The sequence below is a fragment of the Vicugna pacos genome, chromosome 11, assembly GCF_048564905.1.
Source record: "Vicugna pacos chromosome 11, VicPac4, whole genome shotgun sequence".
Classification (NCBI taxonomy): Eukaryota; Metazoa; Chordata; class Mammalia; order Artiodactyla; family Camelidae; genus Vicugna; species Vicugna pacos.
Genome location: NC_132997.1, coordinates 72,878,351 through 72,900,721, shown reverse-complemented (window position 1 = coordinate 72,900,721; position 22,371 = coordinate 72,878,351). Strand labels below are relative to the sequence as shown.

The 22,371-nt window shown below is 48.1% G+C and overlaps 1 protein-coding gene across 22 annotated transcripts in view; it reads left to right on the top strand.

Moving 5' to 3' along the window:
- SORBS1 (sorbin and SH3 domain containing 1) overlaps positions 1-22,371 on the top strand; it is a 208,518-nt gene that overhangs the window by 160,824 nt on the left and 25,323 nt on the right. For 12 of the 22 annotated variants that reach the window (XM_072971637.1, XM_072971626.1, XM_072971635.1 and 9 more), the window contains 5 exons: positions 3,601-3,650; positions 11,560-11,732; positions 14,407-14,492; positions 17,660-17,827; positions 21,621-21,667. In XM_072971637.1, coding sequence (XP_072827738.1) covers positions 3,601-3,650; positions 11,560-11,732; positions 14,407-14,492; positions 17,660-17,827; positions 21,621-21,667 — 524 coding nt within the window. Of the gene's footprint in view, positions 1-718; positions 821-3,600; positions 3,651-11,559; positions 11,733-12,268; positions 13,730-14,406; positions 14,493-17,659; positions 17,828-21,620; positions 21,668-22,371 lie in introns of all 22 variants that reach the window. The other 10 variants (XM_072971639.1, XM_072971640.1, XM_072971638.1 and 7 more) reach the window with 3 other exon arrangements.

The window sequence follows — 22,371 nt, the reverse complement described above, 5'->3', positions numbered from 1 at the left end:
CCCCTCCTTGTTTGAGCGAGTCTCCATGTTTGTCTCTATGTCTTTATGCTCATTTCTTCATTTCCTCCTCTGCTTCCCGTCAGCCTCCCAAAAAGATATGGGATTATACTCCTGGAGACTGCTCTATCCTTCCTAGAGAGGATAGAAAGGTAATTCCGCTGTGCCTCCTCCCGTGGGCTCTGTGTGTGTGTGTGCGCGCTCTGGCCTGGCTAGTGTGAGTGTGTTGTGGGGTTTTTTCTTTTATTTTCTTAAATCCCCCCCTTTTTTTTTTTAACTTGATTGTAACTTATTTTTTGGCTTGGTGATGAAACAGTTTAACAAAGTCTCTAAGACTTATACTAATATGTAGAGAGGTGTTGAAAGCAATTACTTAGTCCTCTGACATAGTATGTTTGCCAGCGTCACCATGCTCTGAAAAGAGAGAAAATAGGTATTTCCTTAAAGGTAGGTGTTTGCAGGACTTGCAGTTCCTGTCTTTAGCAAGTAGCGTAGTGTTTTGGAGCGCTGATTACCTCGGGATTTACATTTATGCCTAATGCTGCATTCTGTTCTCCTGTCTCTAACTCATCTCGAGTAAGCTCTGTGTTTTAGTCTTGCCATCTTTGCCTTATTAACGTGTGACACTGAACAGACTCATTTTTTCAAACGTGACCGTCCGTTCTGCCTGCCTTTCCTCCTAACTAAAGCACTCTTTCCCGTCTTTTCTTTCTTGAACCAGACTAACCTAGAAAAAGATCTCAACCTCCGCCAAACAGAGTTAGAGGCAGATTTAGAAAAACCGGAGACGCTTAATAAAGCACCCAGTGCAAACCTGTCACAGGTATTTCCGAGTTTTTCTCCTGCCCTCAGTGCCCTTTGCTTTCTTCTTTGTTCTACGGTTGTTGATGTACTTGAGGTGATGGATGGTCACACTGGTTATTTTTAAGCTGCATGGCTTTCTGACTCCTGTTTTAGATTACCTCCTACCCCACCCCACGCCGCTCCCCAACTTAATTTTTGCTTGGATTCCTTTTGAGCTTGGCATCTTAAAGGTCGGATTTTTCATATGTACGCAGGGTGGTTGGTGATTTAGCTACTCCCCCCATACCATCCTCTTTCTCTACTTTCAAGGGGTCACCTTTTTAACTCCCTTCTGCCCCCTTTGGGTGTTCACCTTCTCTGAATTTTCAGGGAGTCATTTTTGGGCAACTTCCTTGTCTTTTCTGCAGCTCTGGGAGATACCAACCTCAGAGATCATTTTCCGAAACACAGCAGCAGTGATGTGAGTGCCTCTTACATGCGTGATGCTGTCAGAGTAGTAGCATTTGTAATTTGCAAGATCAGAAAGTTCTCAATGAAAAAATGCACTCCGGAGGCCAGACGGCCTGGCCACAAGCATTTGAAACTCAGCCTGCATTGATATTCCTAAAGGGAGCTAGGTCCCGGTGCAGTTTATCAAAGGATATGTCAGAAAGAGAGAGCAGCCAAGGTAAATGGGCTCCCAAGAGGAAGAAAAAATACCAAATGTTTGGAGAACTGCCCCAGGGCTCCCTGACAAAACAAAGGAGACTCTTAGAAGGAAAGAGTCTCTTCACAGAAAATAAAAAAGGAATGAGAACATTGATGAAGAGGTGAAGACGTCAGCGGACTATGGCAGGAGAAGTGGAAAATGCTAATGGATCATGTTCTTAAGCAGAACTAAGACAAGGAGGGTCAGACCAGCAGCATGAGCGACTTGGGTACGAAGTCATGAGAGTGCCAGAGACTCAAACCAGGGAAGAGGAAACCCAGGGGGGACGATGGCAGCGGCCCAGGGCCCGGGACAAGAGGGGCAGAAGCCGAGAAGGGCAAGCACATCCAGGGGAGTTAGGGTTTGGGAAGCCAGAGTCACCGAAGGGTGAGGCAGCCGCAGGACCAGCGGTCGGGCACAGGGGAGGCTGAGAAGGTGAGCAGAGCGCACACAGTCAGGCGATGGGTGGGGAAAGTGGCGGGGGCTGAGTTACAGCCGGTATGGAGACTGGAACCAGCTGTAGCTGCTGTGGGGATGGAGGTCTGAGCGAGTCGGAGCAGAACTGTGGCTACAGCTAAGTCCTGAAGTGAGCTGGGGTGCAGGACGGGGGCCCAGAACAAATCAACACTCTCCAGGGTCTGAGGTGGTTCCTAAAACATGCCAGGATGGAGGACAACTGAAGGGCCACCTCCCTGGGCAGAGATGGCACCGGTACCTCCAGCCCTGCCCAGGGCTGGGTGGATGGACCCAAAGGAGCGTCAGCTGCAGAAAGGAATCACCTTGATGGACATGGGTTCAGCTGTGTGTCACCCTAATGCAACTGAGACATGCTGAGGGAGGTTCTGAATCAGCACAAAAATGGACTCTGCCCTCAGGAACATGACAGCTTAGTCACACTCATAAATAAACGTTCTCTAATACTGCACAGCAGGGCCTGGTAAGAACTGAATAAACACTGTGGGCTCTAAGCTCTCAGAAGAGGCAGAGACCCTACGGGAAATCGGGGAGGATTTCTCAGGAGTTGGCCGAGATCTTAAAGGACTGATGGCATTTAGGAACATGGTGGAAATGGGGACCGAGAATGGGACAGGTGCCAAGGGTGGGAGACTCCAGGAAAGGATGGGCCAGAGAGACTGGTGCAGGCAAAGGGGCTGAAAGGATGGATGTGGAGGTGAGAGTAGGGCCTTCTTAGGAGTGATGGGGGCAGCTGGGCCGGTGGGTGAGCCCTGATGGAGGTGCCTCCTCTCCTGTCGTCTTCATTCACTGTCTCTTCCTTTCCTTGCTCCTGTTTCTCTCCTTTCCTCAAGTATCTCTCCCCAGGTGGCTTGTTTTCCTTGATGTGGTCATTAGTAGAGGCAGGAGCATCTTTCAAAGCTAACGTTTACACTGATGTGTGCAACTGCCACATCATTTGTAAAAACAAATGTATCAAACCCTTTGCCTTTCTTCTTCCAAGACAGCAGAGACCCTAGACCGTGTGGTTGTGCTGCCTTTTCTCTGCACGGAGCTCCTGGCAGTTTTCTTCGTTTTGCATAGTGGCCTGTAGTTTTTATAACACCGTTCCTCCACTCATGCTGAAATGCTCATTGATAGGTTTAGTGAAACTGCATTTCTCCCCATTTCTACATGTCTATATCTGCAGGGGGAAACAGTCTAAAACTGCTGTCTTTTAAAATGCATTTTTGTACGTTCTGTGCCTGAAGTGTTGGGTGACCCTCTCTGGCTGTGGCATTTGGGTGCATGAAGGAGTCCAGTGGGCTTGGCAGGGGGTCTGAGGGCTGGGGATGAGCTGGTGAAGGATGCTGTCCATGTCACTTATGCATGTTGCCAAATGGTGGGCCATCTGCCTGGCGGGCCTGCGACCGAAGGTAAATGTAAAGAGTTTATGTGGCTGTCCCCTGACCCACCCAGAGAGCCTTGGCTGTGGCCACTGGGAGGTGCAGAGAACCCTCCACCGGCACTGAAGCCTTTCCAGCCGGCTCCCCGGCTCCCATGGGGCCTCATCTGAATTAGGAAAGGAAGGGGGCATCTCTCTCTTTTCCCCTTGACTTGAAACATCTGGGTCAAAATAAATCATCTACACCTTTTCTTTTTTTTTTTGACATTTACAGAGCTCTGCAGTCAGCCCCACTCCGGACATTTCTTCAGAGCCTCCTGGATAGTAAGTTGCCACTGTTTCCATGGCTTAATGTATTAAATGTCAGAAATGGGTAGAAGCTTGTGTTTTATTTGTTATCAGTCTAGTGGCTTTGGATGATGTACAGTTCGGTGATAAGTAGCAATTATAGTCTTCAAATTATTTTTCTTTTTTCTCCTCATCCAAATTAATTTTGTGGGTGATTTATATTACCTTTGATAAGCTTTTCTCTGCATTGGCATCTTTAGAATGTTTGTCTGAGTTTAGAATCAGCGTTCTCCTCATTTGCTGATTCTTGCAGGGAGCGGGTGAATGACTGAGGCCGCATCTGGTATAAAGGGGGGTAGGGGGTTGGGTCCTCAGGCTGGACCTGTCACGGGGGAAGATGGGGCCGAGAGGGGGCTAATTCGTTTGAGTCTCAGAGATCTGGATTTATTTCCCCATACCAGTTCTTAGAATTCTACCTGGGTACACCGCACACACTTCCTCATGGGGTAACCACCAGCCTGCTTTCCTCCCCAAACCATCCCATGTCCTGTCCCAGATTCCTGGTCTCAGTACTTTGTTATATAGCTGTCGTCCCAGCCAAAGATGTTGGTGCTGCCCCCACCCTTACAGACCTGGGAAATAGCTTGTATAACTGAGCTCTGAGCCTTCCTGTTCCCAGTCTCGCGTTCCTACCTCTTATAGTGCTTACTTCTATTGCTCTGCACCTGAATTCTGCTCTTGTGTTGTTATAACTACTAGTAAGCTATAAACTCCATGCATCTCCATAGTGCCTGGTGCATGCAAGAGATCTGGGAGCTGTCTGGCAGGAGTGGCTTCTCATCCCATCACCATTATGTCAGCACCTACAGCTCACTCCGAAATACAAGGGGGAAAGGCACACTCTTACCTGCTCCACGTAGGTGGGGTGAATCCACAGTGAGCAAAGTTCGCTTGTTCAAGCAGAAGCCTGACTTGGTCTGAATGCTGAGCTTATGGATCGGAGGGGCAAATATCATGGTCACTTGGGCATATCCAACCTGCCCTGCCCAAGAAGGCATTTTGCAAGAGTAGTTTCATTTGAAAATCAGTCAGCAGGGATTGGCGTATTTGGGTGGAAAGTCGCTTCAGGTGGCTGGCTGGCTGAGTGAACTTCTGCTGGACCTAAGGCACTATGCTGGGTATTAGAAGAGGCGCATAAGATACAGTCTCCCCCTAGTTTTAGGGGCAAAACACACACAAAAATAAATGGTAATAAAGAATAAGGCAACATGGCCAATGAATGAAATAGATCATAAAGGTTAAAAGTACTCGGAAGAGAAGGCAGCTCCCACAGGCTGTCAGAGTGAGGAGCACAGGTCTTGAATGAAATGATAATTTTCATTCAACTTAGTATGTACTACATGCCAGGCCCTGTGCTTAGCATCGCATGTTCTTGACCTCATTTAGCCCTCAGCGTTCCAGGATCAGGCGTCATTTTTAATCCCCATTGTGTAGCTGAGGAAACAGGCACATGAAGGTAGCGTGTGCCCAGGTTCCACAGCTGTGCGCGGCAGAGCCGTCGCCCGAGGAGGGACGATGAAGCTCCAGGCTAGGGCCTGCCTCGATTGATGGGTGTTAGCAGTAAACTCTCACCTGCACACGTACTGATTCATAATAAGTGAACAGAAGGCATGCTAAAATTAACTGTCTTGAGTGATGAAAAACAACTTAAGCAACTATTTGTGTAGTAGTGTGTTAGCAGGATTGAAGGGGACTAATGCAAGCTTTTTAAGAGAGCAGACCACTTTCAGACACTCTGAGCAATTGTGTGCATAAAGGTATTTGAGGTGTGAATTTACCAAGCGCTCGTATTTGTATCATTGAAATAGGTCTCCAAAAGACCTCTGTTTTTCAGCCATAGCCCCGCTCTCATGAAACACTTGGCAGGAAGGAATAAGCTTTTCCCTCCAGCTATTCTGTCATTTGGGGATTTTTCAGTAATTCAGGTTTGGTTTTCTCCCAGTTGGTTCAAGTGAATAAAGTTTTTCTGTATTTGGAGTTGGTAAGGAGCCAGCCTAAGCCAGTGCCTGACACATGGGGAAATACACAATAAATGTTTGCTGAATAAATGAATGCATCTATAAATCTTAATTAACTGGAATCTGGCTCACGTAGTACCAAGGCAGGCAGCTTTGAACTGCATCTGGCCTTTTTCACCACATGGACAGGAATCAACATGTGAAAAAAACACTGGCAAGGCTTGACTTAACCCAAGGACTGAAGAAAGAGGAATCACCAATGGCCCAGGCTCAGAAGCTCTGTGGTCCCTGGAATAGTGGCGGTGTTGTTTTAAATCCACATTCACATCTTGGGGAGACTGCGGTTTAGAATTTTATTATCTTGAGTCCATATCACAATATTGAAAGAACCTGGGAAGAGAGGAAGAAATTCTCCCATAGTCCCAATATCCTAATGCAACTATCAGTCCTTCCTCTCAAAAAATATATTTTTATGCTAGTGATCATAGTGTATGCCCCACTTCGTATTTTATTTCCCTGGAGTTTTCAGATTTATAAGTCAGCAGTGTAGACTACTTGTTATTTTCATCATTACTTAGCATTTTGACATTGATTAGCACAAACGCATGTTTTGCCTAACCAAAGAGCTTTACTCTATTCAGCCAGCAGGTGGCACTAAAGAACAAGCTGCTCTTTCCTAAATGGTGATGGTTCTCTAGAGAAAACACTTTTCCCCCCTAATCTCATGTAAGATCAAAACACAAATCATTGCCTGAAGAACTGTATGAAAGATTAGAGATTCCTCTAGGCCTCTGTGTGCATGTAGGCATTTAATTTCATAGAATCGTTTATTCCACTAATACATATTTATTGAACAACAGTGCTAGACACCAGGCATGCAAAGATTGATCAAATAAACTGCCTTCCCTTAAGGGACTCAGAGTGTCATTGGGAAATTATACACTTGTACATAACAGTCAAAATGCAGTGTGGTAAATGCAGTGATGGGACCCACAAAGGAGTGAACACTCTGTTGTCCAGGAGAGAAAAGAAAGGTTTCACAGAGCAGCAGCAAATGAGTTAGAGAGTGATAAATATATGATGTCACTTATATGTGGAATCTAAAAAAATGATACAAATGAACTTATTTACAAAACAGAAATAGACTCACAGACATAGAGAACAAACATATGGTTAACAAAGGGGAAAGAGGTGAGGAGGGATAAATTAGGAGTTTGGGATTAACAGATACAAACTACTGTATATAAAATAAACAAGGACCTACCGTATAGCACAGGGAACTATATCAATATAATAACCTGTAACAGAAAAGAATCTGAGAAAGAATAGATACATATGTATAGCTAAATCATTTTGCTGTATACCTGAAACTAATACAGCATTGTAAATCAACTATACTTCAATAAAGAAGTGAATGACAGTAACATATTATAAATACAAAACATTTTTTATGCAGTACAAAGGCTCTAAGATTGTCTAGACTCCCTCCCCCAAAGTCTAGGCAGTTACTTTTTTTTTTCTTTCTGAAAATAGCAAGTGGTTTTGAACAGTGAATTCAGTGAAGCTGGAATTTTTTTGTCTATTTTGTCCCCTGTTGAATCTCCATGTAGGAGAGTGATTGACACTTAGTAGATGCTTGGTAAATAATCGTGGAGTGAGTCAAGTGAGCAATGGAATGACATATTGAGATCTTCTCTAGAATTATCACTGGCAGTGATTTACAAAGATGATTGGAGAGACTCCAGTGGGAGCGATGGTGTGCTTTCTGCAGAGGTGGAGGTGAGCGTTTGTGAGCGGTTTGTGAGAGAGAAAGGATGAATGTGTGCTGTTATCAAGGACAGGGAGTAAGCAGGACTTGGTGACTGCTTAGGTCTGGGAGCAAGGAGAGGGCAAAGGGGGTTGATTTTTCAGCATTCTAGCATGGGTGAAGGAAGACAGAGGAGCAGAGCCAGGTTTGGTCTGGGACATGTTGGATTTAAGATGCCTGAGGACCACTCAGGTGAGGATGTCTAGAAGGCACTTGAATGTCTGTGTCTGGAGCTCAAAAGAAAATCTTCATCTATTTGAAGATGGATTTCTTGGGTAGTCTCACCATGCTTGTTAGTTTTGCAGTTGAAAGAAATTGAGGCTGAGCGAAGCCGATTGTTTCCAAGTTTTTAAACAGAGCGGGTTAGCCTCAGCTGATCCCATTCCTTGTTGGAGCCAGGCTGGAATCACAGCCTGCCAGGACCCTGCCTGCCTCCTCCGGAGCCCACCTGTTAGCATGATTGGAAACAGTTGGCCCTAAAATGACTGCTCTATTCTCTCACTTTATTCTTCTAGTGAGTGTGTTTTAGTTGAATCCCCCTTGAAACTCAGCAGCCAGCTCTGCAGCTTAGCCAAGAGGATGAGTTCTCCGCACTGTCTCCTCCTGGCTTGCTCTTTCGGAGCTGAAAATGGCTCAACTCAGGCTGCAGGAGGCTGCGCTGCTGAATTTGACTTGATTCGTTAAGTAATCGGTGGCTGCTGGTCCTGATTGGGCCTTTCTCCATTAGCCTGGCTGGTTTTCCCATCCTCTCTGATCTGTTTGAACCCAGCAAAGACCCAACAACCCTGTGACCTTCTGCAAATGCCTTCAGCACTCTTGGTCCTCAGGTTCCCCTCTGGGACAGTGGGACAGATGACAGGTCTCTCCAACATTAGGAAGTCTGATGGAGGTGATACATTTAAAAACATTGTTCCAGAGCTTTTGGACACTGTTTTTAAACAAGAAGCCCCTTAGTTGCAGTGTTACACATCTGGGAAAAGTGTGTTGGCTTTGGTATCAGAAAGAAAACAATTGGCTATGGCAAATCCATTCTGAGGGATTTCCTGAGTGCTGGTTTGTTGTTCTGTTGGGGAAACAGGAAAAAGTGGTGATAAGGAGTGGAATAAAGCCAGAAGTGGGGTGGCTGTGGGTGGGAGCTGGGTTCTGACAGCTGGTGAATTGGTGGGGGTGTGAAGTCAAGCAGCCGGTTATGGCCTCGAGTCATGACCAAATGAGGTTAGGAGGGACTAGAGCAGACGGGGTTGGAAGTCCTGACCAAGGCTGAGGCAGTTCAGAGAACGGCAGTGTAGGAGCTGCTGTCAGTCACTCCTGATATTCAGGGAGATCTGGTGACTCCAGACTAAGGCGAGCAGGGCTTCTGAGACTGTTCCCTCACAAAATGAACCTCAGTCACCACGGTGTTGGTTGGTGAGGCTGAGGACATCTATTTGTGGATCTTTTCTCAGTTGATGTTGTACAGAAAGGAGAAACATGGGGTTAAACTGAAGGATAGAGTCAGAAAATGCAACCAAAAGAAGAGGGTGGACTCAAAGGGAAATTTAGAAAAGGGCCTGATTGATTTTTAATAACAAAATTCAAAGTTAAAGCCAGTTTAGATGAGCTTACGTTTGTTTAAATTGGCATATATTGCCACAACCTTGCCAGGCACCTTTAGGGGTCCTCCAGCCCTCTAGCGAGGATTGACGGCTTTTATCAACCAGAACCGGGGATGGCAGCTGCAGGGAGAAGCAGGCGAGCCCAAAGCGGCGTGCGTGGCAGCCCCTGTCCCCCAGCCTGGAAAGCCAAGCCTCTTGGTCTCTAGGGGTGGGAATGGGCACCTTCAGGCAGGGGTCAGGGGCACCAGTAAGGAGAGCAGTGTAAGCCGGGGCCAGCCTAACTCCTGCTTTGTTCCTCTTGCCACCCTTCCGATGACTCCAGTCACTGATGTCTGATGTCAGGAAATTGGAGCCCTTGGTAAATGTGATAGAATCCTTATACCTGTGGATTTCTAAATACGTAATTTTGCAAATCACAACCTATCCTTAGTCAGATTGTGTGTGCCAAATTTGCTTTCCGAAAATGTGTCCTTTGATGCATTCCACAAGTATGTACTGAGTGAATTCATGGCCGAGATACTCTAGTGGGCTCCTGCAAGTAAGAGTCTCACCCCTTCCCGCCCCCTCCCACCGGTTTCTTCTGTCTGAGACACACCTTGGCGGCTGCTCTGCAGACTCACGTCCTTCACATGCTTTTGTTCTTAGCTTCGAGGGAGGTTTTCTGGCCCATCAGATTCCCAGTAATGCTCTCTGGCTTCAGCTGAGGAAAGAGGGAAAGCGTTTGACCCCTGGACCTAGGCCAGAGTGAATGAGGGGGTGCCCTGACTGCCTGGCAGGCCCCTGAATGGAGCACGTGGGGCCTGTAAGCAGCAGGGGGCACAGGGCCAGGGCCCAGGGCTTGGTGGTGACTGGGAGGGGGTTACCAGGGCTGGAAGCAGTGGAATTCCTCAGGGGAACCTAACAGCTCCAAGGCGGAGACATTACCTGTCCTAGCACAGGGCCTCCGCCTCTTTTCCACTTCTGACCCCTGGTTCTGGACCCATGTGTCCCAGGGGTGCATTCATGGCAGGTGACACTCGGCAGTGATGATGCACACGGAGCTCCAGCATCCTTAAGTCCCTGTCTCCCCTGATGTGTGAGCCTGGGCCCTTGGAAGGCACTGCCTCCTGGGTCATGGGAAAACACTACATAGAAAACAGCCACTGAGGGTACTAACCACGCTGGCTTTAACTAGAGCCTGACTCTCCCAGGGCCTCGTCCTCATCTGAAAATGGGGGAAGTAGGATTGTTTGTGGGAATTAAAGAGAGAGTGATCACCCAGCACTTAGCGCAGTGCCTCCTCCACGGGAGTGCTCGCCAAGCGCGGTGGGGCACCGCAGGGGACCCAGAGTCTGTGGGAAGGGTAAAACGGTTCAATCATGATGCAAGGGTGAAGGGAAGGAGACGGACAGGTGTGTGAGAAAGCACATGCAGCCCAGTGTTCCTTGTAGAATCTAGGTTGGGCAGTGTTGTGTGGAATGTTCACTTGTATAATTCCTCAAGCTTTTCTTTCCACTGGATAATATTCATAATAAAATGTTTGGAATTGGTGATTTCACCCAGCTGTTTACAACTTCAGGGCTGAAAAGTCCATGCTGATGCCAGTAAACAGAATTCAGTAGGACTGAAAAGCAGCCTAGCGGGAGCCTGAGTGCTTCCATGGGGAAGGGGTCATCACTTACCCGAGCGAGTGTGTGTGCACATGTGTGAGTGTGCCCGTGTGTTGGTGTGCCAGTGGGTGAGGGCATGGAAAACTGGAATCAGGGGAAAGGGAGGTTTCAGCCAGTAAGTGCTCTTCATTTTTTCTGTGCCCCACCTGCTTCTAAAAAGGATTTGTGGTAACTTGCAAAAATGCCTAGACTTTCAACAAGACAAGAATAACTGAAGGATGTCAATGAGCAATAGTTTTTACTCATAATACGCATCATAAGGTTCTGAATACAGATCTGGAAAGCAGTGGGTGCAAAACGTGGCTGGGATCGGAGCATGTAGAATCTCAGCTTCCAGTTGCGCTTGGTGGCTGATCTCCCGAGAGCCCAGAACAGCTGGGCCATCTCCTTTCACTGTTGATTTTAATGCTCCACTAGTCAAAGCCCTTGTGAAAAACCCAGAAAAATAACCCAGGTGGTGGACCTGAAGTGGCCAACGCTGGCCAGCAACATCTTAGAGGCCCCACTCATGTCCTCGACTGTCCCATCTTGTGTGCAGCCCCTGCACACACACACACACACACACCCCGCCTTCTGTCCCCAGGCAGTGTTTCTCAGAGTTATTCTTTTAGAGCACAAATGCAGGCATCTCAGTTAGAGAGCCCCGCTGTTTGGCCTCCTGAGCATTGAGGGGCACCCGTGGGCCTGTCTTGTCTGTAGAGCTCTGTCTAAATAAGATTGCCTTTTAAAAAGGACAGTGCTTGGTTGGGATGCTAGGAAATGTGTCCCCTTGTCCTCAGCTGGTGGTGTGCTTTTTAGAAAAATGTTAAAAACACTAACTCTTATTTTCTGTTTTTTTTCCCCCTTCTCTTTCTTTGAAAATTACCTTGTTCTTAGTATATATTCTTCCAACTTCCACGCCGTGAAGAGGGAATCAGATGGGGCTCCTGGGGATCTTGCTAGCTTGGAGAGCGAGAGGCAGATTTACAAAAGCGTCTTGGAAGGAGGAGACATCCCTCTCCAGGGCCTGAGCGGCCTCAAGCGGCCATCCAGCTCAGCCTCCACTAAAGGTAACTGGGTGAAGCCTGCTGGCTCTCGCCCGTCCACCCGGTGATCAGGGTGTCTCTCGCCACCCACACCTATTATCCAGGTGTTGGCAGTGTGTGAACCTCCAGCTCCTGGGATAAGTTTTGCCTTGTTCAGATCCATTTCCAGGCCTTGGTGCCCTCTTGGTCCCCTCCCCTAGTTTCTCACCGGCCATTTTTCTTTCTGGTATTAATAGTTTCCCTTCCTCCAAACCCTACCCTTGCTCTCCCTGAAGCATCTCTCTCTTTTTTGTTGATTCCCTTTTCTTAGAAATTAGCTGAGCTTTAGCCTTTCCTAACTCTAGCAGGGTGGCCATTTTTCGTTGCATCTTTGCACCTGCTTTGCAGCACAGATTATTTTGCTTCCGGACATCAACTAGAAATTAAAACAAAACAAAACAAAACAAAACAAAAACCTTTATGACCAATAAGCATGTTACCTCTCCCCCCACCCCTTTTTTTAAAGCAGCTTTCAGCTTGAACCTAATGGGTCTGTTTATTTTATTCTGCATGCTTTCCAGTGGATCGTAAAGGTGGGAATGCTCACATGATTTCTTCATCTTCAGTTCATAGCCGAACGGTTCACGGTAGCAATGTGTTAGGCCCTGGGTGTAAGCACAAGAAACCCCTGTCCGCTGCGAAAGCCTGCATTTCGGAAATCCTTCCCTCCAAATTCAAACCCAGGCTCTCTGCTCCCAGCGCTCTTCTGCAGGATCAGAAGAGCGTTCTGTTGCCCACAGAAAAGGCTCAGAGCTGCGAGAACCTTTGTGTCTCGGTTTCTCTGAATGAATCCAAACGAGGCCTCCCCCTGCAAGTGGGGGGCAGCGTGGAGAACCTGCTGCTGCGCTCCCGGCGGGACTACGACAGCAGGTCGAGCAGCACCCTGAGCCTGCAGGAGTACAGCACCAGCGCCAGGAGGCCCTGCCCGCTGTCCAGGAAGGCCGGCATGCAGTTCTCCATGCTCTACCGGGACATGCACCAGATCAACCGGGCCGGCCTCTTCCTGGGGTCCGGCTCCTCCTCCAGCGTGCGGGATCTCGCCTCCCACTTCGAGAGGAGCAGCCTGGTGCTGTCCAGGGGCGAGCTGGGCTCCAGCCAGGAGGGCTCGGAGCACATCCCCAAGCACACAGTCTCCTCTCGCATCACGGCTTTCGAGCAGCTGATTCAGCGGTCCCGGTCCATGCCGTCGCTGGACCTGTCCGGCCGGCTGAGCAAGTCCCCCACGCCCGCGCTGAGCCGGAGCGGCCTGACCTCCGCCCGCTCGGCCGAGTCCCTCCTGGAGTCCACGAAGCTCCGGCCCAGGGAGGTGGACGGGATGAACCCCGGGGGCGTCTACGCCTCCCCGTGCGGCAGGCTGGCGGACCCCGCCTTGGGCTTCCGGGGCCTCGGGCCTTCCGAGCCCCTCTCCGCCTGCTCGGACGAGCTGGACCGCTGTTCCAACGTGTCCAGTGACAGCCGGGAGGGCAGCAGCGGCAGCGTTCACGGAGACTTCCCCAAACACCGCCTCAGCAAGTGCAAGGGCACCTGCCCGGCCTCCTACACCCGCTTCACCACCATCCGCCGGCACGAGCAGCAGCAGACCTCCAGGCGGCCCGACTGGCGCGCGGACCCCCGGGGCGACAAGGGCGCGCTCCTCCGGAACATCTACCTGATGAGCCCCCTCCCCTTCCGGTTGAAAAAGCCCCTCCCGCACCACCCCAGACAGCCTTGCCCCAGGGACTTGTCAAGCCAGAAGCCAGACCCCCCCAGGCAGCCCCAGCAGGACGAGCGCCCCTCCCAGGGGAAGCCTTTGGTTCCCAAACGCCTGTCTTCCCGGCACACCATGGCCAGGCTGAGCCAGATCTCAGAGCCCCCTGAGGAGAGACCCGCGGCCCCGGAGGCCGGCCCCAGGGCCTTTACTAATGGGAACTCTGTGCTGTACCCAGACCACGGCCTGGACAGGAACAACAACCCGCACAGTGAACTGGGGACGTCCCTCGGAGGTGGCCTTCTGTGTATTTGCCCAGTCTCACCTCACCCATCTCTCCACTCTGCTTGCTTTTCCCCTCCCGCCGTGTGCCCTTGGTGCTCATTTTCTGGTCCGTCCTTTGTTTTCTGTTTGTTTGGCTTGGCAATTAATCATGGCTCGTAGTGGCTGCACTTCTTTAAAAACAGATTTCCCACATCATGTAGACTAACCACCAAACTCTGTTTCGAAAGAAAAATTGGCCGTTTTAGCTCATCTGAGAAATTTGTTCATTTGAACTTTTGAACCCATTGTAATTCGCACTGATCCCAACTCAGCCCGTGGTTTTTTGAGAGGCAGCCCTGTGTGTATGTGTGTGTGTGTGTGTGTGTGTGTGTGTGTGTGTGTGTGTGAGTGTTCAGTGTGTCCCTGTGAGAGCCTGCACGCCTCTTCATGGGGACACTTTCCAAAGGAGGTCTTCTCTTTGCTCACCTTTTGCCTCTGATTAGTTTTCTTGGTATTAAACTAGTTCACAAGTAAATCCAAAAAGCAGGAGGAAGGGGAGGGGATTTGGTTTTTTTCCTTCAGAATTGGAACACTGACCACCAAACAACCACGGTAAAAACTTGACATCACGGATGAAAGGTGAAATCTTTCCAGTCTGGTTTCCCTCTCAATCTGTACCTGTTTTAATTCTACTTTATTGTTTTGAAGATTCAGAATCACCAAGGCATTTTATACCAGCTGATTACTTGGAATCCACAGAAGAATTCATTCGAAGACGTCATGATGATAAAGAGGTAATCTCCACTTTAAAGCCTCTTTAGCTCTCGTGCAGATAAAAATATAAAGGAAGTAAACACTGAGGTGACATGGCTTAGCAATTAGAAGGCAACATTGGGGTTTTCACAGGTGACATTTTTATGACATGGGCTCAATCACTCTTTCAGTCAACCTTTCCAAAAAGTAGGACTGATTATCCCCACAGTGCTAGGTTCCCAATGCCAAGTCCAGCCGGTGCTGCTGCCCTGGAAGTTCAGAAAAGCTGCCCACCAGTGCGCTCAGTGCCTTGTAAGGGGAACCTGGAGTCCCTCCCCATAACCCCCACCTCATTATTCTCCAGGGAATCCCACCCTCCTGTGTCTCCAATGCTGCCCACCCTCTCCTGGCACAAAGCACAGTTCATATTGAGGATGCAGTAGGAGAAAGGAAACTGAAAGAGAATAATGACTGTGATACATTTTATAAAAACAGATTGAAGAAGTTGCCTTTAACTCAGAAGAAGAGATAACCCCCATAAAAGTTGGGAACCCCCCTACCCCCAACCCAGAACTTCAGCGTACAGACCTTGTCTTGCAGCTTCTGAAATGCCTGTACTGCAGTCATGTGACTGATGGGGCCAGGAAGGGAGCATGTTCTCTTGGGATTTAGGAAGAGGTAGTTCAACACATCAGCTAAATGGACAAAATCACAAGCTTCTGTTGTGATGAAGTGTCATTAGGAGGTGTGCTTTCTAGACTTCACATTCCCAGAAGAAAGAGTCCTTTATGTTAAACAAGTTCTGATGACCATTTTCCTGCAATGAATTAAGAGACGGAAGAATTGCTCTGCACGTGGTGGCAGCCAGGAAGAGGGTGTACACAACTCTGTCCCTTTCCCTGTAAAGTCTGAAGCCCTTTTCCTATGTTCCATTTTGTTGAGTGGTTTCAGAGTTTAGGGGGACTTGCCTTGAGGATTTAGGGTAAGGCTGACACTGAAATGAGCTTGGAGAATAATAGTCACTGCTGCCAGATGGGGAGACAAAGGACAAAAAGGACCATAGCTTTGCCCGTCTCCTGGCACAATACAGACAGTACTCACGGGCACCTGTTGGTGGAAAGAAATGGGAGGAAGCATTTGATGGACAGAATTATTTGTAGTAATGAGGTGAAAAGCTCACTCACGATGAGTGTCCCTCAGGCCATGGGACAGATTCATTTTTGTCACTGTCCCTGAGATACAAGATTCCCACCTATCTAAACCTGGGCTGCTCGACATTCTGTTTCTGCAGTTTAAACCCTTGTATCCAACGTGGGAGGTTTTGTGGTATAATTCTTGGCTGCCGCATGGGAGGCAGACTGTCCTTTGTTAGTTTAACAATTCAGAGGGTGAGCAGCTTGTGCCCTGGACAGTGCTGGCTCACAGATCCTTGTGTCCTTATCCATGGTTTTTGGTTTATGTGGTTAAACTGTGGGAATGACGGATTTATTGAGGTCAGAATCAAGCACTGGCTGGGGAGCTCTGCTCCATTTGCATCCATCCATTTTCATCACTGCAGAAAACAGCCCACACGTCCCAGCTAAGGGAACGTCAGTCCTGGCATGTTTCTATGCAAATAGCTTATTATTAACATTAATGAAAACGACATTTCAGAAAAACGAGAACCTGTCAGTCCTGAGAGGGATGTTAGTGGTCATCTAACATATCCAGGAAAGGACTGCCACAGGGCAGTGGCTTGCCCAGGGCCACGTAGCACGTTAACTTGTACCAGAGGCAGAGCTGGACATCAGGGCTCTACTGTGCTTCATAAAGCACTTTCTCATGTCTTTTCTCATTTTCATCTTTACAACTACTTACTTGAGCACTGGTAGAATTCCCACAGCCATTTGATGAGCTGTCACTTTATTATTTTAGATCCTGGAGAAAAATAGAAAAATGCCCCCACCCCAGCCCACCCCCCGGAGCTAGGTGTCCCTCAAGGCATTTAGTTGCCTGCTGGAAAAGACTAATGTTTTCCTGAGATTGCTAAGAATTACCAGTTCTACCTAATACTTTGCTGCAAGGAATGTTAATCCCAGGAATGTGTGATTGGTATGGAGTAAGAAAATACATTAAAATTCTCTTCTACAGGGTCATGTCTATAGGCAATGAGGACATTGACTTAAATGCAACATTGTTCAAGTATTTTAAAAGGCCTTTAAAAATAGATGACTTATTTCCTTAATTTAGGAGAGGCAATTTCTTCTAAACCCAGGTACCATTATTCTTAGTTTATTGTCTATATTTATAGTCTACATCATTCCCTTAAATTCAGCTTCATTTCACCTAAGATAGCAGTAGTGAAGTAAAAAGTACAATAAGAAAGTAACTAATGGTGGGGAAGGTACAGCTCAGTGGTAGAGTGTGTGCTTAGCATGCACAAAGTCCTGGGTTCAGTCCCCAGTACCTCCATTAAAATGAATAAATAATTACCTCCCTACTTAAGATAAAAATTTTTCTAATTTAAAAAGGAAAGAAACTGATGCTCTCTTGTCACATAAATAGTCTTTGGTGCATATGCTAAGGCCTCCTAAAAATTGTGCTTGGAGGAAGGGTTCGCCGGCGTAGGAAGGGTGCCGTATTTCTTGAAATGGATATCTACTCCCCTGAGCATATTAGACTAACAAGAATAGGAAGCACAAAAATGACCTGCTTGCCAGAGACTCCACGTGGTAAAAGCCCGTAGCAGGTTTGATGGGCCTGATCTGGGCAGAAGGAATCAGGCAGCCCCGGTCCCACTGTGGGTGTACACTGTGGGAACTCATCACTGACTAAGCCAGGTAAGGATGACAATTCAGCCTCCTGCCATCCTCGTGGGTGCTCTGGATGTGCCCTCCAGGTGACCTAGCCCTGGCCACCTTGTGTCAGAAGGCAGGAGGCTTTTGGCTGAGCCAAGGGGAAGTCTGCAGACAGTGTAACTGGGCGGGGTTCAGCCCTCCCTGCCTCCCTGTGCTCCCCAGGTTTCTCCCGTGTGGTGCTGCCTCCTCCCGACCCAGAGCGCACAGGGGGTGGTTGCAGCGGGAACATTGTGGTTATGGCCCTAAAGCCCCTCCAGCATCTGTTTCCTCCCTATTGACCCAGCACCTTTTCCCTTAGTTGTTTTTGTTGGCAGTTTTCTAATACCCTGGACCAGATGATTCACAGCCCATTTTGTGCAATTTCATGGCAGAAACTTTTAGCGGACCAGAGACGACTTAAGCGCGAGCAAGAAGAGGCCGATATTGCAGCTCGACGCCACACGGGCGTCATTCCAACGCACCATCAGTTTATCACTAATGAGCGCTTTGGGGACCTCCTCAATATAGACGATACGGCAAAAAGGAAATCTGGGTCAGAGGTCTGTTTTGGTCACCTCGATCTGCTGCTTGACCCAAAGCAATATTTGCCCCGCCTCAGCATTGCCTTCTGTAGGCCAAGTTAGTTCTCCAGACAGCATCTATCATCCTGGCTTCCCTCTGGCTTGCTTTGGCTCTTCTCTGGCTGGTCGGTGGACATGATGCCCATTATGTCCTGTACTCTGTATGTCCAAGCATGCCTGGCTGTAGGACCGGGGTCTGCTGGCACACACCCCAAATGCATGCCTTAGAGCATCGGCTGCCCTTCATGAGTCCGGTCCTCTCCATCCCGCATTTTATCACATTGTGTTGCCTGTGCATTCTGCTTAGAGACCTGTACCTTAGTCCATATGCATTAGTAGCTACGGTGTGGACAATTACAAGAGTCTTCTTTGAAGGGATGGTTTAGAGGAGCTTGTATTACATACAATACTGCCGCTCAGTGTCCGACAGTGAATTAATTGACTAATGGGGTCAAAAGTACTGAAGCCTAAATGAAGAATTTTGAAACCCAAAGAGTTTTGCGGCTAGGAGAAGCCATGGCGGGAGGGTAAGAGCTCTCTGAGAGCAATTTCCTTTGTTCCCTTAATTTTGACGTTCCTCAGCTGAGATTGTGAAACCTAATACTATAAAAGAATGAGGAAGCACAGGCCTTTGAAGTGATTTTTATCTAGGCTTTCACCTCCTGCAAGAGGGTCAACATGTTGAAATTCTTGTGCTGGCCAGATGCTGCTTCTTGCCCCAGCATCTTTTGTGTCATGTGACCCTTAAGTAGCCCTGCTGAAGATTAGCTCCTTTGGGGAAGTGTATGTGTCTGGGGCTTGGTGGGTGGGGAGACGGGGGAGTGACGCTGAAGTGTATACAGTCTTGGAATCTTTCCAAATAATAGCTAATTAATATTCATGTCTCTATCTTTTGAGCGACAGAGGTACCACTGGCTGTTCATCAAATGGTTTGGGTTTTAAAGAAATAGGTGTCTGTGACAAAGAGAGAAAACAAGGAACTAGATTAAAAGAAGGAAAGCCAGGGAGGGGAAGGAGACTCTAAGGTGATGGAGAAAAAGAAAATGTAATAAGGAAGAGGCAGAAGTTATCGAGAGTTACTCAGAAGCAAGGGAATGGCAGCCCCCAGCCCCCAGCCCCCAGCATTCCAGCCCCTCCAAACCAGCCTGTTCTGAAGGCTCTGATGATGGGTCATCCTCATTCACAGGCCTGCCTGGTTACAAGTGATGGAGAAGATGAGGACGAGCAGAGGCCCTTCGGGCTGCATCCTCTCACATGTAGATAGTACAGCAGATGAAATGCGACCAGGGCACCATAACCATGGGCAGAGGCAGGCAAACTCTGCCTGAGCGGCCCCGCCTCTCTTCTAGAGCAGTGGCTCTCAAACGTGAGCACATCGGAATCCCTTAGGGGCTGATTGAAATACAGTTTGCTGGCCCCTATCTGTAGTTTCCTGTTCTGGGACAGGGCCCGAGACTTTGCATTTCTGAGCCGTCCAGGGACCTCATTTTGAGAATCACTGCCCTAGATGTTGACAGACATGAGGAAAAAGAGACCAGCAAGTCCCAGGTGCACCGGGCTTTGTAGATGTGCTTCTGTCCCATTCAGCAGAGTTTAGGTGGCCACTGATTCCGTACAAGACCCTGGGAGGCGGGCAGAAACAGGACCCAGACTGTGCCCTTGGGAAGCTGGCCCTCTAGTGGAAGAGGCACCCTCGTGTAACAGTTACCGCTTTTGCAGTAAGTGACACAATGCTGTGGGAACCAGAGGAGGGAAAGATGGATTTGGCCTCTGGGACAGATGAAGATAAACAGGGAGAAGGTGCTTTGTAAGGCAGTGACAACTCAATGTATCTTAAGAGGTCAGTGGAATCAGTGTTTCTCAGTCTTGAGTCATGTATGGATTCTCTTCAATGAAAAAAAAAATTTTCACCAACCCGATTGGGTTGACCTAAGCCAATTTACAAATTAAATAGTAAGCCATACACCTATATAATTTTGTTAACTTAGATGAAAGATGATTTTGTTTTGCCTGCACTCGGTTGCCACTCAGAGTATGGATACAGTCCTATTTTGGTAACATTTTTGAAAGTTCACACAGCTCTGCAGCTGGCTGCCTTGAGATAATGCCCCCAGTCTTTTTTTTTTTTTATTGGAATCATGTTGAAGTTTTTGTCCTTATAATGCTGGCCTTCTCTTGTGAACTTGCCATTTATCGTTAACTCCATGTTTGTTTTTCTTATTTGCTTACAACTGTTCGATTATGCTCTTTGGTCACAGACGGACACAGATGCAGGCATTGAAATTCTGTGACATTGATTATAAGGTCAACTTCTACGGTGTACGCATACAGGTAGATAGATTAAAACATCAGTATGAAAATGCCAAAATTAGGAACTCCTGTGGAGAGTTCCTCGCTGTTAAGGAGACCCTGTCGAAACCCCAGCTGGGGGAGCCTGGACTTTAGGGGCCTTTCTCTAAGGGGTCGAGCTCTAAAACTAAGCTTGATGAAGCTTCTAAATACTATTTTTTTTCCTCACCTAGAGTCTCCCATTTTTTCCTCTCTGCTTGGTTCATGCCTTCTGATAGCAAAGAGGATGTATATAATTTAATTCTCATCACATCATTCCCTAGACCAGAAAGTCATAGCAGTTGACAAAGTCGGGGCTTGTGTCTGGGGAAGAAGCCCACCAGCAGCCAGTGCCAGTGCGTTCACGTAGTTTCTCCCCTCCATCCTTCTCTTACAAAAAGTAGTTAAAATAACTACTTCTAATGGTGGGGAAGAGATGTGCAAATAAATATCATAAGTGAAGGTGAACTTTCTGCTCTGTCTGCTGGAATCGGAGATGGAGAAATTCCAGACAGAAGGGGTGTCTAGACAAGGCGCAGCAGACAGGTTTGCCTACCTGGGGCAGGAAGCGTGTAACGGGAGACAAAGGCTGTGAGGTGCGAGTGGGGAGCAGTGACCCCCAGGCCTTACCCCAGCTCAGGAGTCAGAGTTGATCTGAGGGACAGTTGAGAGGCTCTGCCAGCCTCAAAGCGGGAAGTGATGTGGTGGAGGTATTTGAGGAATGTTGTTTGTGCTGCCGAGTGACCCTAGATTAGCGCGAAGAGATCTGAAGTCAAAGGAAGCTTTGTGCCTGTAAGAGTGAGAGGTCAGGCCAGAGTGGGGCTGTGGCGGAACAGCGGGAGGGCTGGCATGACTGAATGGCGGACCTGATGAGAAGGTGGAGGCTGGGGCTGTGAGGTCTGGGAGGAGAGGGCTCCCCAGCGAGAACGGGAGCCTGAGCTCAAGGCTTTCTCTGTCTGGCTTTTCGGGTGATTTCACAGACCATGAGAAATAAATACAGTTGGAGGTGATGTGAGAGGTTCTTCAAGGCTTCATCTACATGCAGGTCGCGGTTTAAGCCAGGCCAATAGAATACATTACCCAAAGAGTAAGACAGTAGATGAGGAACGGCTTTGGGCCTCTGGCTGACTGTTTTTCGTCTGTTTGTGTTTCTAATAGCCGTGGTCAGCTTTGGGAGCCAGCATTTCAGCTTTAGGACTTTTCTAACACTCTCTTCCCCAAATCTGGCCCTCCTTAGGGAGATGCTCATGCATGGCATAGTTGACCAGACATCCATCTCATGTTCTGTTAAGGTCAGACAAACGGAATTTTGCCCAGGTCTCTACACCAGAGTAAACTGGTTAGGGTGGATTTTTCTGCTTTGCTTTCCGGAAACGTGTAAAAATGTGTCCTTTTCATTGTACGTGAATTGTGATTTTAACTTGTCATTGTTTCTTGTGTTTAGATGAGACCTGCCAGAGCCAAGTATGACTTTAAAGCTCAGACACTAAAGTAAGTGCCACCAGTCCTATTCATTTATTTTACCTCCCTCTTTGAAACACAGAAGTCCACACAGAAGAGTTGAAGAAATAACAACAATAATTAAAGAAAACAGTAGTTTTATTGCGTTTACTATGTGCCAAGCACCGTTCAGAGTACTTTACATATGTTAACTCATTCAGCTCTCACTGTACCCCTATGGGGTTGGTGTGATTATCATTCCCCTTGTGCTGATGGGGAAACCAAGGGACTGCAGGGCTGCCAGTCCTGCACATCCATGTGTCCATAGTTGGGGGTGAAGGGAGGGGGGAATTCAGAACCCTCCCAAGGAGGGCTATGGCAAAAATGTGGCTGAAGACCCTTCATTCTTATGGAGACGGATGCCCCAGATCCCCTTCATGGGCCTCTTTTGGGTTAGAATCCTGCCTGCCGCTGGGAGACCCACATGGGCTGCCTTGTTCTTTCATCCAGCACAGTGCTGACTTTGCGTGAGGTTTTCCAGATGTACCGCAGCAGTTTAGCCAGCATCCCTCATGCACCGTGGGACTTCCTGGCACACTGCAGGGCGGGCACACCTCCTCCAGGCTGCAGTCAGAGATCTTGCTCTCCATGCTATGGTTTGATGCAAATGGAAAAGATCTGGGTCATTTTTTTAATTCAAGATAACTTCAAGTTACAGCGTTTATTTTTATAATTTATCTTTTTGTTTCATTTTT